The sequence below is a fragment of the Epinephelus moara genome, chromosome 22 (genome assembly GCF_006386435.1).
Source record: "Epinephelus moara isolate mb chromosome 22, YSFRI_EMoa_1.0, whole genome shotgun sequence".
Taxonomy (NCBI): Eukaryota; Metazoa; Chordata; class Actinopteri; order Perciformes; family Serranidae; genus Epinephelus; species Epinephelus moara.
This window is the reverse complement of record NC_065527.1, coordinates 23,771,240-23,784,786: the sequence shown is the minus strand read 5'-3', so window position 1 is coordinate 23,784,786 and position 13,547 is coordinate 23,771,240. Positions and strand designations below refer to the sequence as shown.

The window sequence follows — 13,547 nt, the reverse complement described above, 5'->3', positions numbered from 1 at the left end:
GGCTTCTTTTATATTCCAAGACACAGACACCAATTTCCAAAAATAAATAAATAAATAAATCTAGAAACAACTTATTTTTGTTGGAAATAGAGTGAAATTCTCAATATATTTAGGTTAAAATTAGAAAAGTTGGTTTGTAAGATTTAATCTTAGACTAGCATGACTTGATAGAAGACTGAGAATATGAAATAATGCAAAATTATGTCCACATTTTTCAGATTTTTTCTCTTATTGTCAAATACTGGATTCTTGCACATATTTAGGCCTCTAAACATCCTTTAAATAAAACATTTACAGAAAGATAAATGAGGCCAGGGCTCACAAGTAGACAGTGATTCAATTTAAAGGATCACAAGCCAATGCGATGTATATTTCCCATATTGCAGATAAATCTGTAGTCTGTTCGTATCAGCTCCAACATATGCATTCCAGCCCTTATATTTAGGATGTTCATCACACCTGTGCTCGATACTTTCCCGCATATCCTTCCACCACTTCCCTTCCGTTCCTTTTCCTCTCTGCGTTTTCTCGGTCTGACATCTTCTTTCCGTTCCACTTTATTGAAATGCTCGGGGCTTTGTGCCAGTTTTGGAGGACGAAACCTCAGCATGTCTCATCTGTTTCGCACTCCTGAAATGCTGTTTCCTTTCCTGCATACTCATGCCTTGTGGCTTAGCTTTGCACAATACAACAGTGTTCTCTCCTGTAAGCTGATTATTTTCCTCTGACACAGACCTGCCTACTACAACTCCCTCTATTTAGTGTTTGGAAGCATCTAATCACAAGCAAAATGCTCTTATTTTTGTCTAAATGTGGTGTTTTATATGTTTTATTCTCTAAAAACTACTCAAAGGAGCAAAATTATAAGCAATTGACACCTGATCATGCACGTGACATTCTGTTACAATGCCATGTTAGTCATAGGTTTGACTTTCTGTGTTGAGCAGCATCACTCCCAAAAAATCGAAGGCCGGTGGTTTCCCTCTCAGTGAGCAATGTCCTGGGGTGGAAGTACTTTATTTGATCTATTTTATTTTCACTGCTGCTGTGACCAGACCTCTGTGCTCTTCTGTGCTATGAATCTCTGCTGCCTTGTCTCTCCGCACTGCTGTAAACTAATGGAGAGTAAAGACAGAAGAAAGAGATACTGCTCTGACACGGCTGCCTGTGTGAGCACAGAGGTCAGCGATCGGAAGAGACACGAGTCACAGAGGGGAGGTGAAGGAGGCATCAAAATGAAGAATGTGATGTGGCGCTGGCTTCGGAGCAGAGAACAAAAACAAACAAAGGGGATAACTATGGTTTTATTTACAAAACACAGTTTTCGATCCACAAACTTGGTGGTGGCACCTATTGTTTAGCTGCAGTGTCAGGAAAATTTTTTTTGAGTAACAAGTTAAATTGCGGGCAAAAAAACGGGTTCTCTGGAAATTTGTAGATTTTATTTGTTTTTATATTCAGTTACTTAAATGTTTTGTCATAGAGACTTATGGACACTTAACCAAAGTTGCTCTGTTTTAGAGAAAAACATGTCTTTATCCCTGCCTGCACCCTCAATGAAGGGTTTGTAAAGGTCAGTGTTGGGCTCGTTATTCATAAAATGTAATATGTTACATCATTACTCCTTACTCTTTTCAAAAGTAATAATATTACCTTACTTATTACTCCCTGCCAACAGTAATTTGTTACACTGCTTGTTATGTTAGTTTTGTGGTACACCTCATAAAATTGGTAATTGCGTATCTCCCCAAAATTCATATGTGTGCCTCTGTGTAAATGTCAGGGTAATCTCCGCTAAATGTAGTGTACAGCTAGATCGCTTACAAATTCTTCTTCTTCTTCTGAGAGTGAAGCTTTTTGCCCGTGTTTTTTGCATTGCAACGTGCCTTGCATTTCTGTGCTTTATGCGCCTGGTGTTTTTGCGGGAGCGCTCTGAACTCCTCAAGTTGAAAAAACGTCATCTCTTTTGTCATCATATTTTACTCATTGTCCCATCAGATGATTTGAGAGGCAGTGGGTCTTCTGTGGTGGTTACAACAACAAGTTTACAGTTGGTAAACAATGGAGGAGAAGCTGGTGGTAGCGGTTGCTTGATACCCAAAGCTATACTCCCCTGATGCGCCTTGTGTTTTGCAACCAGCAAAACGCTTTCTGTGCGACTACCTGCAGCAACAGTGTTTCTATCTAATTTCTATCTAAAGTAGGCATTCCCATCTTAAAACCTAAGTTCAAATTTAACTTAATGAATTAAATACAAGTACATTAAAGGGGTAGTTCAGACTTGAAGTGTATGAGGTACTTATCCATACCACCTACGAAGTGAAATTTAGCCACCTAAGAAAATCCCTCCTAAAAACTTTCAGTTGAAGTGTACACTATATTTAGAATATTCTAAATGCTTTACCTTGCTGTCAGACAGTGATTCCAGATGGGGAACTGGAGCCATTTTATTGCTCTCTTCAAAGCCAGACTCCATTGACAAAAACAGTGATTTAACATTGCTGAATACAGGAGCTGCTTGTCTACCACTGCCTTGATCAGTTAGTTTGTGTTATTGTGTGACTTTGGTGTTTTAAAGGGACCAGCAGCTCCTATATTCAGTGAGCCAAAATTACTTTTTTGTGAATGGAGTTTGGTGGCTTTGACAAGAGCATAAATGGGGAACTGAAGTTGTCTGACGGCAAGCTAGAACAGTAAAAATACTTCAAATATAGTGTACACTGAAACTTATAGAAGTTTTTTGGTGGGACTTTATTTAGGTGGCTAAAATAGGTATGGCTGCTGCCGCCATCCACATCAGTACATTGCTTAGCTTCTGTGTTCGCACACTTCTCAAAAAACTGGGGGCGTGCCGACTGACATCGACTATATGTAATATGCTGAATATGGATAAGTACATACATACAACCCCACTTTGAAAAAAATCCAAATTATGCCTTTAAAATAAACATACTCATACTCTATTTACAAGCAAACCATTTACTTGCTTAACATCTCCAACACATGAGGGTTTGCTGCTTTTTTTGCACAGTGACTTAGACAACTGTTCTGCTGTGAAATATGGTTGTTGGTGTCGGGCTGATGGGCCCTTATGGACAGAAAAAATAGACATGGCATGTTTGTAACTATTGTTTTACCATGAAATGTTTGAGTTATTGGTCTGAGTGAAATGGTTTAAGAGGCTACCTCATGGATACAGTACTGGAACCTCTTTCACAGTCCTCTTTGACAAACAGCCTGTGATGTCTTCAGAAGAATAAACACAATTTCAACAATATCTCTCAGTTTTTCCACATTCAGTCAGTCTGCTACTTACTATCATTACATGTGGATTTTTCTGTACATTTCCACTCCTGTGTAGTAATCCTATCATTACCACACCAAACTGTATATGAAGAAAGCTACTCAATGCTTAACTTGCTCCTGAAACCTGGCACCTCTTAGCATCACTATAGGGTGTGCAAGGTCATCCAGTGGGCCGGATTGGACCCTCTAGCGGGCTGGTTCTGGCCCCCAGGCTGTATGTTTGACACCCCTGCCTTAGATTGTCTAGTTTCAGGATACCACTGTCTTCACACTAGCCTTAAAATAAGGATACCATAGCCCCTAAAGGACAGTAATATTGGCCTCCAGTAATTTTTATCAAGGGGGAGCCAGCAATCGTATCACAGGGGCATGGTCCCCCCTGGCCCACCCTTGGGGGAGCCACTGGTTAGCAGAAACAAGTTAGTATAACAGGTTATGAACAAGTAGCACTACGTTTTATTGGCTTAAAGGTGTGGCTAATGTTAGCTATCATCAACGTTTGTCAAGTAACTGAAAGACAAACACCTTTGTAAAAGCTGAGAGGAGGCATACATATGGAGCTCTCTCTACATTACTGTGGGCCACTTGGTTTATTTACATCATTTGAACATTACAGGGAGCTTCAAGGCTGACGTTAGTTAGAAGTTCAACTAATAACTAGCTAACAGACAGCTTTAACTGACATTTAGCTGGGACGTTTGTGTATCTCATTTTGCTTTAACAGAAAAGTGTCTTTTTCTGTACAAAAAGTTTATTCTAATGTGGAGATCAAAACCTTGGCGTTCCTTTTTATTTCAATTAGATCATTTTTAGGTGCGTGCTCTTCCTTTACATTATCACGTTCCTTTCACATTTAAATTCCCACACTACTCTCTCTCTCCCTCCCTGTGTCACCTCCCTGCCTCCTCCCAGGGCTCCTCATCCTCTGGTAGGACCCGTAGCTTCTCCCTCCTCCCCCACCTAACCCCATCTTCATCCCCGGGGTCTCAGAGGCACCTGAGCCACACCGCCTCACCCAGCAACATCGTCACCATCACCCACCACAAATCTCCGGCTGCAGCTCGGCGGGCCAAGAGTCTGTACCCGGGACGTCTGCTGGAGGTCAAAGAGGTGGGTGTCAAAGTCATAGCAGTGTACTTTTTAACCGTTGGCTTCGAGACTTGAAATTCAAAGCAGATGCATGGGCATTTGTTTTTTATTTTTTTGCCTTTTAAAAATTGCACAGACAGTAAGTGAGCAAGGGGAGATGGATGTACCAAGACAACATGAAAGTGTAGTTCTGTTTTGTTGCTACTTTTGTCTTATTTTTATAGTTTTGGTCATTATTTCTGTCAGTTTTCACAAATTCAGTGCTGAGATCTGTAAATACAGCAACACTAAGACAACAAAGTCCAGCTTTGCAAAAACATGCACAATCAGGCGATCAGACAGGTTGTAAACAAACAGTTTATCCAGATAATCAAACCACCTGAAAAGCTGCTGAAAATCACCAATTGCACAGTAACTGTGCATAACTCAGTATGGTAGATCAAAGTTTAGGTGAGAGTCACATGACTGAGGGGTTAGCTTACCATTAACGAGCTAATCTACAAGCATATTTACTGCCGGCTGAGAGAGCCACATGTTATCTCACACACTGCAGCCCATATTGACTGTTGGTTTGGACAGAAAATAGTAATCGGGCACAGAACGAATCAGTCATGACAAAAATGAAAATGGCCGAAAAGACAGTTCAGTCAGAAACACTTTAGTCAAAGAAAACTGTATTTCCATTTGCAATATTATATTTGGTATGGCTCTGTTCTGGGCCCCCTCTGCCTTTCCTCTGGCCTACGTAGAAAACCTCCTCCACGTGTCTACGTGGAAAGCATAAGGTGGAGACAGCACACCTCACCTGTCTGCCCTTCCACGTGCAATTGAGGAAACCTCCCTGCCCTTCCATGCGTCTACATGGAAAATCTAAGGCAGAGAGAGCAGCAGCAAAGACCTTCGAGAAACAGAACAGAGCACCATCAATGACAAACAGAAATGACATTGATAAGTCAGACACAGCATGAAAAGGAGGTGCTGGGGTGGAGGTGGGTTGCAAAGCAGCTTGCAGAGGAAACAGCAACAGTAGGCAGGCCAGAGCAGTTTAAATAGGGCACCCTGAATGAGAGCTGCTCCATCAGTTGATTGGGCCGTTTGAGATCAGCTGATGTAGCTGGATGTGAGCTGAGCTTGACATTGTGTCCTGCCGGAACAAGCGCTATGCTCAATTTATGTTATGCTTCTTCTCTTACTTCTTAAACTACAAGTAAAAAAGTCAGCAAGGCTACCAAAAACTAGTTACTAACACCTTCGGATGTCTTTGTCTTTCATCACATGACTCTGGATTTGCAGATCATAGTGGTCCTCTGAGTCTCCCACTGTCAGATACTTTTACTGTTTAACTTTTCCAATTAAGTTTAGCTGACCCAGAGGTTTGTGTAAAATCTGCAAAATCATTTGCCTCCTGGATGTTGCTTCATTTCCAGATCTCAGCAATTAACTTGGTTATGACCAATAAGAATGATGGACAAAGCAAGTCGTAATAAACTGGATTTATCTTTAAAAATAAGATAATCCCTCGAATATTAGAGTCAGACAGAGTCTTGCATTTAAATAGAGAAGTCTTGGATAAAGTCCATCAAGAAAGGTTTGTCCCTTTTGATCATTTAGTATTTTTCGTGGCTGTCAGAGCCTCTACTGGTGGGACACTGGTGCAGTGAGTTCAGCAGATATTTCTGGCTTCCTGGCAGGCTTGACAGCGACTGCAGTGTGCTCAGTCTTTACTGTAACTTAAGCTTTGTTGGCATTTTTATGTTGTATACATCAATACTGATTAACATGGCTGGTGACAGAGGAAAGAGCTGGTGGAGCGTATGTTGTTAAATCAGGGTCAGCGTGTGCAGTAATCAACATATGAGATGTAAAAGTGTCCGAGTGTGCAAAGAAGATAAATTGTGAAAGTGGCGACAGCTCATCCATATGGAACACTTAATATTCCTGTCCATGTTGTACGGTCAATCCTTACTTGTATACATTTTGATTTTACTGCTATTTCCATAAGAGCTTACGGTAACAGACCTGGAGCACATCCTGAGTTAATTAAAAAACCCTCCACTTGAAATTTGCAATCAGTTTTTGATTTAGTTTGAAGTTTAAATCCTCATTAATTCTCTCTGCCTCAGTCACCAGACCTGTCAGTTGTGGTTACCACTGCGTCCTCATCTGCCACATCTCCATACACTCAGCACAGTCATTCACTGCTTATCTCTCAAGAGAGGACTGTTTTTGTGCCTGTCTCTTCCTAATAGCCTGTCTGCAGTCGGTGTATAGTGATTAATTGCAATAGATTAGGCCTGAAGTTGGCTTCGCAAAACGAAAATGATAAAGACATGATGAAGACATGATTGTACGCCTGGCTGGCAAACTGTAGAGCCATTAGCTGCAGCATTTTTGCTTTCACCCTTTTGTTTAGAGATGAAATGTGCTTTTCGGATCGTTGCCAGGCAGCTGTGCATCTGGCCGCTGAATTATGGAGATAAGATGACTTAGCAATTATGAAGGAGGAAAAACATGGACAAGGAGAGACAAGAGGCTTTCTAAATGTAAAACACGACTGTCCATGTAAACTGTTGGCACAGAGGAGAGAAATCGAAGCTGACAGGGAAGAGGTCATGTCGGCCATCATGGAAAATGTTGTTTGTTCCTCACTAGATACTCACGGACTTGTTTTGTCCTTGAGCTGAAGTAAGTGTAAGTTACTCAACTGCAAAAACATAAATTGCTTCTCCTTTATAAACAAAAGTATTTACATTCAATGTCACTCACCAAAGCTCACCGTGCGTGTCTTTGAGGTTTAATAAACATGTTTAATGCATTTCTTTCTTGATAACAAAATTGGCAAAGCCGATATTTTTTAACATTTTAAATTGTGTCTTGTTTGCATCCATGTTTATGACCTTGGATTCTTATTCTGTGCTTTTCTTGTCACATTACCACCACCTGTAGATCAGTTAAATAGTGTGAGACCATTAGCAGGAATGCATATTGTATCGTAAACGTCTCCATAGTGCTGCAAGAGGTAAAAAAAACTTCTCAGGTTAAATTTCTTTTTTATCTGATGAACTGTTGGAACTGATAGATATTAGCAAAATATCAGCAAATCTTCACATCTAAAAAGCCAGAACCAGTAAATTAATGACACGTTTTCTGTCTAATGAAATTTTTTGAGTACTGATTACCCATATGTTTATCTTAATCTTACTGGTTTTCATTGTTTATTCCGACACATTGTTTGTCCTTGCTCCCCATTTGAAGGATACAGGGATGAAAAGAGAATTTTTCACCCATAGCTATCTGATTGTCACCGCAGAATAACAATGGCGACTGTGAATTACTGCCTGTCTTAAACTGGGATAAAGCAGCTTTGTATGGTGTCTGCCAAATAATAGGGTTAGGAAAAAATTGATTCAGAATAGAATAGTGTTGTCAAAAATATAAATTTATCAATCCGTATCAGTTCTGAATATTTGAAACGGTTTCAACCCTCATTTTCTGCAGAATCAATAAACTGGTACCAGCTGTATTTTCTCACTCTCTCTTATTGTTAATGTTTATCACAGTTATTCTGCTGTTCTCTGACACTAACCAAGAAAAATCATTGTTATATTTATCTTTTAATGTAAGTATATCCCCTCAGTATCAGTCTCTCCCCGTGGTATTGAAAATGGTATGAAATAGTGAGATTTTTCAAGTCAAGGTATGAAAGTTAGAAATTCCAGTATTGTGACAACAGTAGAACAGAACAGATCTTTAGAACAATGAAAATATGTTTTTGCAGCTTGTCAGTATTGTGCACAGAAATGCATAAAGTAAAAGCTAACAAAGCAAAAACCTTCACTTCAGTATTGGACATTTTTTCTGTCTCTCTTTTGTTTTACTTTAAAAAAACAACAATATAATTCAAATGCAGAGTTGGAAAGAAGTTGCCACTTCTATTGTGGTAATCTACCAGCAAGGTGATGTCATATCATTTTAAGTAAAACAAAGGAGAAGTGAGAGAGAAGAAAATGGTGGATGGTAGGGGTGGGCGATACGGCCCTAAAATATTATCACGATATTTCAGGGTATTGACGATATGACAAATAAGTAAAAAAAAAAAAAATATTATTATTAATTTAAGGAAACAGAATTGCAACAAAATAAGTGATATAGTTTTGCATGTCATCCTAACAGTATGCCTTCAGTTATTCAGTAAAAAATAAACAAAAATGATATCTTATTTCTTTAGTTTGTGAACAACAACAGTAACTCAGAGTGAGATTCAGATTCTGTATGCAATATTGATACAAAACATACACCCTGGGATCTATATATATATAAATCAACAGGTGATTTCCTTTTTTCCACCTGGACCTTTATGCTCTGCCATTTCTCCTCTAATCATCACGCTGTAACCTGTGACAAGCTGTTATGCTATGATAACTACTGCACATTCACATATATGTAGTTTTTTTGTGGAGTCACAAGCATCATGTAGGTTTACATTACCAAAGGTTTAATTACTTGACGACAAAGACTCCTGTGTGTGCACTGTGAGAGAGGAAAGGGAGAGGTGCTGTGGAGCCGCTGGGGGAGTCGCTGAATGAGTTCCCTCTGCAGGGAGGGAAACTCACAGTAATTTGCTGAAAGAGTCTGAGAACTCCAGAGCTGTTCAGTAAACAATCGTGACGCCCAGGCCTAAGAACGCCATAGTTTATTCTACACTACTGAAGCTGCTCCTCTGTGGAACCACTGCGGAGTCCGTAATAATTTTGCTGTCCGCCATGCTTGTTGTTGCTGTGGGTAACAGTATGACGTCAAGATGTCATGAAGCTGAAATTTTGTGAGTAGCATGATAGGAATTTTCCATATGATATTAAAAAATACACTGATATTATCGTGAACGAGATGATATGGCACACCCGTAGTGGATGGTCCGAGGATACAGACCTTTAGGGCGCATTCACACCAGGATAGTCTGGGGGACTCAGTTTTATTTGGTGGGGAATGTCACACCTTCATTTAGTTTTGTTCACTTTCACACTGCACTTTTTAAAACGGACCAAACCACCTGGACAACATCACGCAGTTACAACAGCTGCTCGTTTGGGAGCAGTACTGCCCGAAACGACCACTGACCAGGAAGAAAAAAATAATGAGGAAGAAGAAAAGCCGGTTCATTGATTGGCCAGGACCGTCACTTCCTGTCTTTGGTTCACTTCCTCTCTTTTGTTCGCTGGATAGTCCGTTTGTATTTCCACCTGTAAGCGAACTGCACCAGGGCTCACTTGCAAGTGAACTGAGACCCCCAGTTTTCAAGCGGACCAGGGTTCGCTCGTTTGGTTCGCACCAGAGTTCGAATGAGCATTCACACCACTCCAAATGAACCGAACTATCCATGGAAGCGGACCAGGGTTTGTCTTAAGTGGACCAAATAGCGCCAGTGTGAATGTGTCCTTAGTCTTTAGCAACTTGGATTTAGCCATCTCCCTGCCGCATCAGCAAACTTTCTGTTGTTGCTGTTACACAGATAGACCCCATTTTATTATTCTAATAGGCTAACAAATGTTTTATATGTCTTGTAATTGCAGGTGAAAATGTAATTGAAACCTCACAGTGGGATCTGAGCACCCCGTATTTCCTCTCTTACACCTGTAACAGTAGGGAGTAGTCTGCAATGGCGTTAGATAAACTGCGTATTAAAAACTTGGCATTTACCTCAACAGCTCATCTGCTTCCTCTGCTTGTCATTCTGATGACACTGTTGGAGGAGCATCAATATTTCATGCAAAGATCTTTCTTTCAGGCCTTTCTTGCTCATTGAGGACCTGGCTGGCTTCAAGTTGTTAAAATCCCCATTCAGATGCGCCACGCTGTGTCTGCATCGGCTCGCTAAGACTATCTCGCCTAAGTGATTCACTCTGTGACAGAAGGAGAGCAACTAGCGATCAGTGTGAGAGGAGAGTCATTTCTCACCTCTCAGGAGCAGAGTCTGCCTCCTCAAGTGAACCCGGGACAGTTTGAGTAAATACAGAGCAGATGGTGTGATCATTAAGCAAAACAAACACTCCTTTGGTGCTTGTGTTGTCTCTACAGACGGGGAAAACAAGGCCCTCTGTGATGATGTGTGACTCATTTTCACTTTTGGTGCAGATGAATTGGTTTGCTGTTTCCCGTGACCTGATTCATATCTTAGCTTCAATCTCCACGTCCACTGCTCCTTCTCATTCTCCCCTCCTGCCTTCCCTCCATCCTCATGTCATCTGTTGTTCTCCTTCCTTTATTCATAACAAGCCCATAAACTTGTCCGACGGGTTTGGCACAGAGCCGGAGGATGCTGAAGTCGACAGTAAAGGAGTGAGATTTATGCTCCACTGTACACAGTAGAGACCAGAAAGCTGCTGCGTGCTGATTATCAGTAGATTTATGGTCCAACAGCGGCATCAGAGACGTTGTGTTGTACATCCCTTTTTTTCTGGGTCACTATCGCTGATAATATCCATAAACACCACTCTGTTTCCTTATCTGTAAGACATCCCCACCCATCCAGCCACAGATGCATACAACTTTGGCTCTTTTTCAAACTGTCATGGAGGGGAGGTCTTTGCACCTCAATGAATCTCCACAAGGTCTGCCTCCTCAGCTCTACCCTGTTGTTTCCCGACATGCCAGCACTCACCGATCCATCCCCACACCAGTCAGTGGGCTCAAATATAAAGTGTGAGCCCAGCAGCAAAGTTAGGGTTCTACCAGTGCGTGATTGTCTGATAGGATTAAAGTGTCCATCACTTAACTGACTCAAAGGCTCTGCTTCTCTGATAAGTGTCCATGTCTTTCTAACACCATGCCCCCAGTTTTTAACAGGCTTTCTACAAAAAAAATAAGGTAGTCTGCAGGCACAAACAAGCCGACGTAACCTGTATGACTTCATCAGGAGCGGTGCATCCGTGGGGGCTTGTTGTTTTACGTAGTTATCAGACAAGCACCTACAGGTACTTCACAAAATGTCAAGGCTGCGCCCTCTTTTGGAAGATAAAAGAGCCGAAGATTCTTTAGATGTCAGTTTATCAGGATTATAATTTTGACCCGTCTGTACGCATTTATTCAATCATAGGTTTTATTGACATGTCTGGTGATTGTTTTACGACCTTGCCTGAACCTGAACGTTCACAATACCTCAATAAATTAAGGTTGATTGCTGTCATGTCCCTTTAGTCTTGCTTTATCCAAGTGGATCAATGACACATGAGATTGGCGAGATACAACTTATTCAGACATGTCTACATATTTGAAAAAATAGAGAGAAAGGCCTTCAATAAAGATGTCAAGTTGGCCACAAAGAGGCAGACTGAGGCACTCTATTTTTTCATTTTGTCATCCTGTACTGAAGAGCACCTATTTTTTTTCACACTGGTCCGACCCAAAGTGCAGCACTCCACCTCTCTCTCATTTGCATGTCTACATACTTGTTTGAGTCACCAGGTATGGTTAGGCCAAGTGTTGCCTGTATATAACCAGCCTGTTAATAGCCATTTCAGCTGAGATTTAGTTGATTAGTTGTTATACCATGACTGTATTGCAGCAGCTTCCCACTCAAGCTAACGTTAGCTATCCATCAGTGGTAACTGATTGGCATCATTTAGCAATTTATTTAATTTTGTATTTATATTTTTAATTTTATATACTTTATTAATCCCAATTTTTCACTCTTTTTGTCATTAATACACAGGTCCGAAAGACACACACATACACAAACAGGACCTATACATGCACAAAGTGGAGAGGTGTCACGTGCCCCGAGCAGTTGGGGGGGTTCGGTGCCTTGCTGAAGGGCACCTCGGCAGTGCCCAGGAGGTGAACTGGCACCTCTCCAGCTACCAGTCCACACTCCTTATTTGGTCCGGATGGGGACTCGCACAGGCGACCCTCCGGTTCCCAACCCAAGTCTGGAAGTCTGGACTGAGCTACTGCCGCACTACTCACCACACTGACAGTGAATATTCATGTATTATGCGTTCGTCTGATGTCAGTGTGAAGGCCTTGGTTAACCAACTACACAACAGCTTTTAGTCTTGTCCTTTTTTCCCCCTGATGTGACAGCGCGTTTCTTTCACCCAAAAGGGGACACAGAGTTGGTGACGACACAATGCTAGTCTGGCTTGGCTTAGCTTGGAGCAAAAGCCTTTCTGTCTTCTTTTTTAGGACGTGGCAGGGGAACGAATCAGAGATCAACCTTTTGAGATTTATGGTCAGTTCAACCAACTACAACTTTTCGGCTTTCGTTATTAGTTCAAACCAGTTTGTTTAAAGTAGAATGTTTCAGCTTCCTCTGTGTACTAGGGGTCAACAAAGATCATTATTCGGCTCAGTAAACTGTCAAGGTTCATAGACAAAACTATTGTTTATTGCTAGTCGCTCATTATTAGCTTAAGCATGTTTACAGTGCATAAATTAGCCTAGGGGCTAGAGGACTTTTCTTCTACCCATAGCTTAACAATCTACATGTATGGTTTAAGTCGCTGCATCTCCCGACAAAATAGGACAGTTGAATTTCAACCTACATGCACTTATTTTCAGCCCAACATTGTTTAAACAGAGCAGCTGATGTTACTGTAGTAGGAAGTTAGTGAAGTGACATGCCGGACAGGCTGGTAAGTCCTCTTTTATCCCACAGCGGCATTGTTTACATACAGCATGTGCTTTGTCTGTTGACTCGTATTGTCTTGATGGCTGCTTGCTATCTGCCAGCTGCTGCTTGATGGTGGCACAGAATTTCAAAATAAAGGCGTAACTTAAAGATGATAATATGGATTGATGTTTTCACTTTACATTGATGATACTGGATTGTTGATCACTGAAACAATGTAATAATCCAGATCAATGGATCTTTACACCCCTATTGTGTACAGTGTTGCTGTCGACGCACAGCTCTCGTTTGCATTCCCCAAGAAGAAGACTTGATGATAAGTGTCTACTCTGGATGTGTTCTTGCCGGTCTGATATATAAAATGCTGCCCAGAGAATCCAGTTTAAGTAACACATCAATGAGATTAAAGGCTTCATCAGACTCAAAAACATGCAGTACTTTTTAACATTATGACACAGGATATTACAACACTGAAATCATGCATGGTGACAGTTTTATTCTCCATCTCTCACTGTGGCAGGTTCAG

At 41.1% G+C, this 13,547-nt stretch overlaps 1 protein-coding gene across 2 annotated transcripts in view; it reads left to right on the top strand.

Annotated features, from left to right (window-relative positions):
* LOC126384298 (oxysterol-binding protein-related protein 10) overlaps window positions 1–13,547 on the top strand; it is a 121,889-nt gene that overhangs the window by 48,394 nt on the left and 59,948 nt on the right. For both annotated transcript variants that reach the window (XM_050035268.1, XM_050035269.1), the window contains exon 5: window positions 4,219–4,416. In XM_050035268.1, the coding sequence (XP_049891225.1) occupies window positions 4,219–4,416 (198 nt within the window). The remainder of the gene's footprint in view (window positions 1–4,218; window positions 4,417–13,547) is intronic.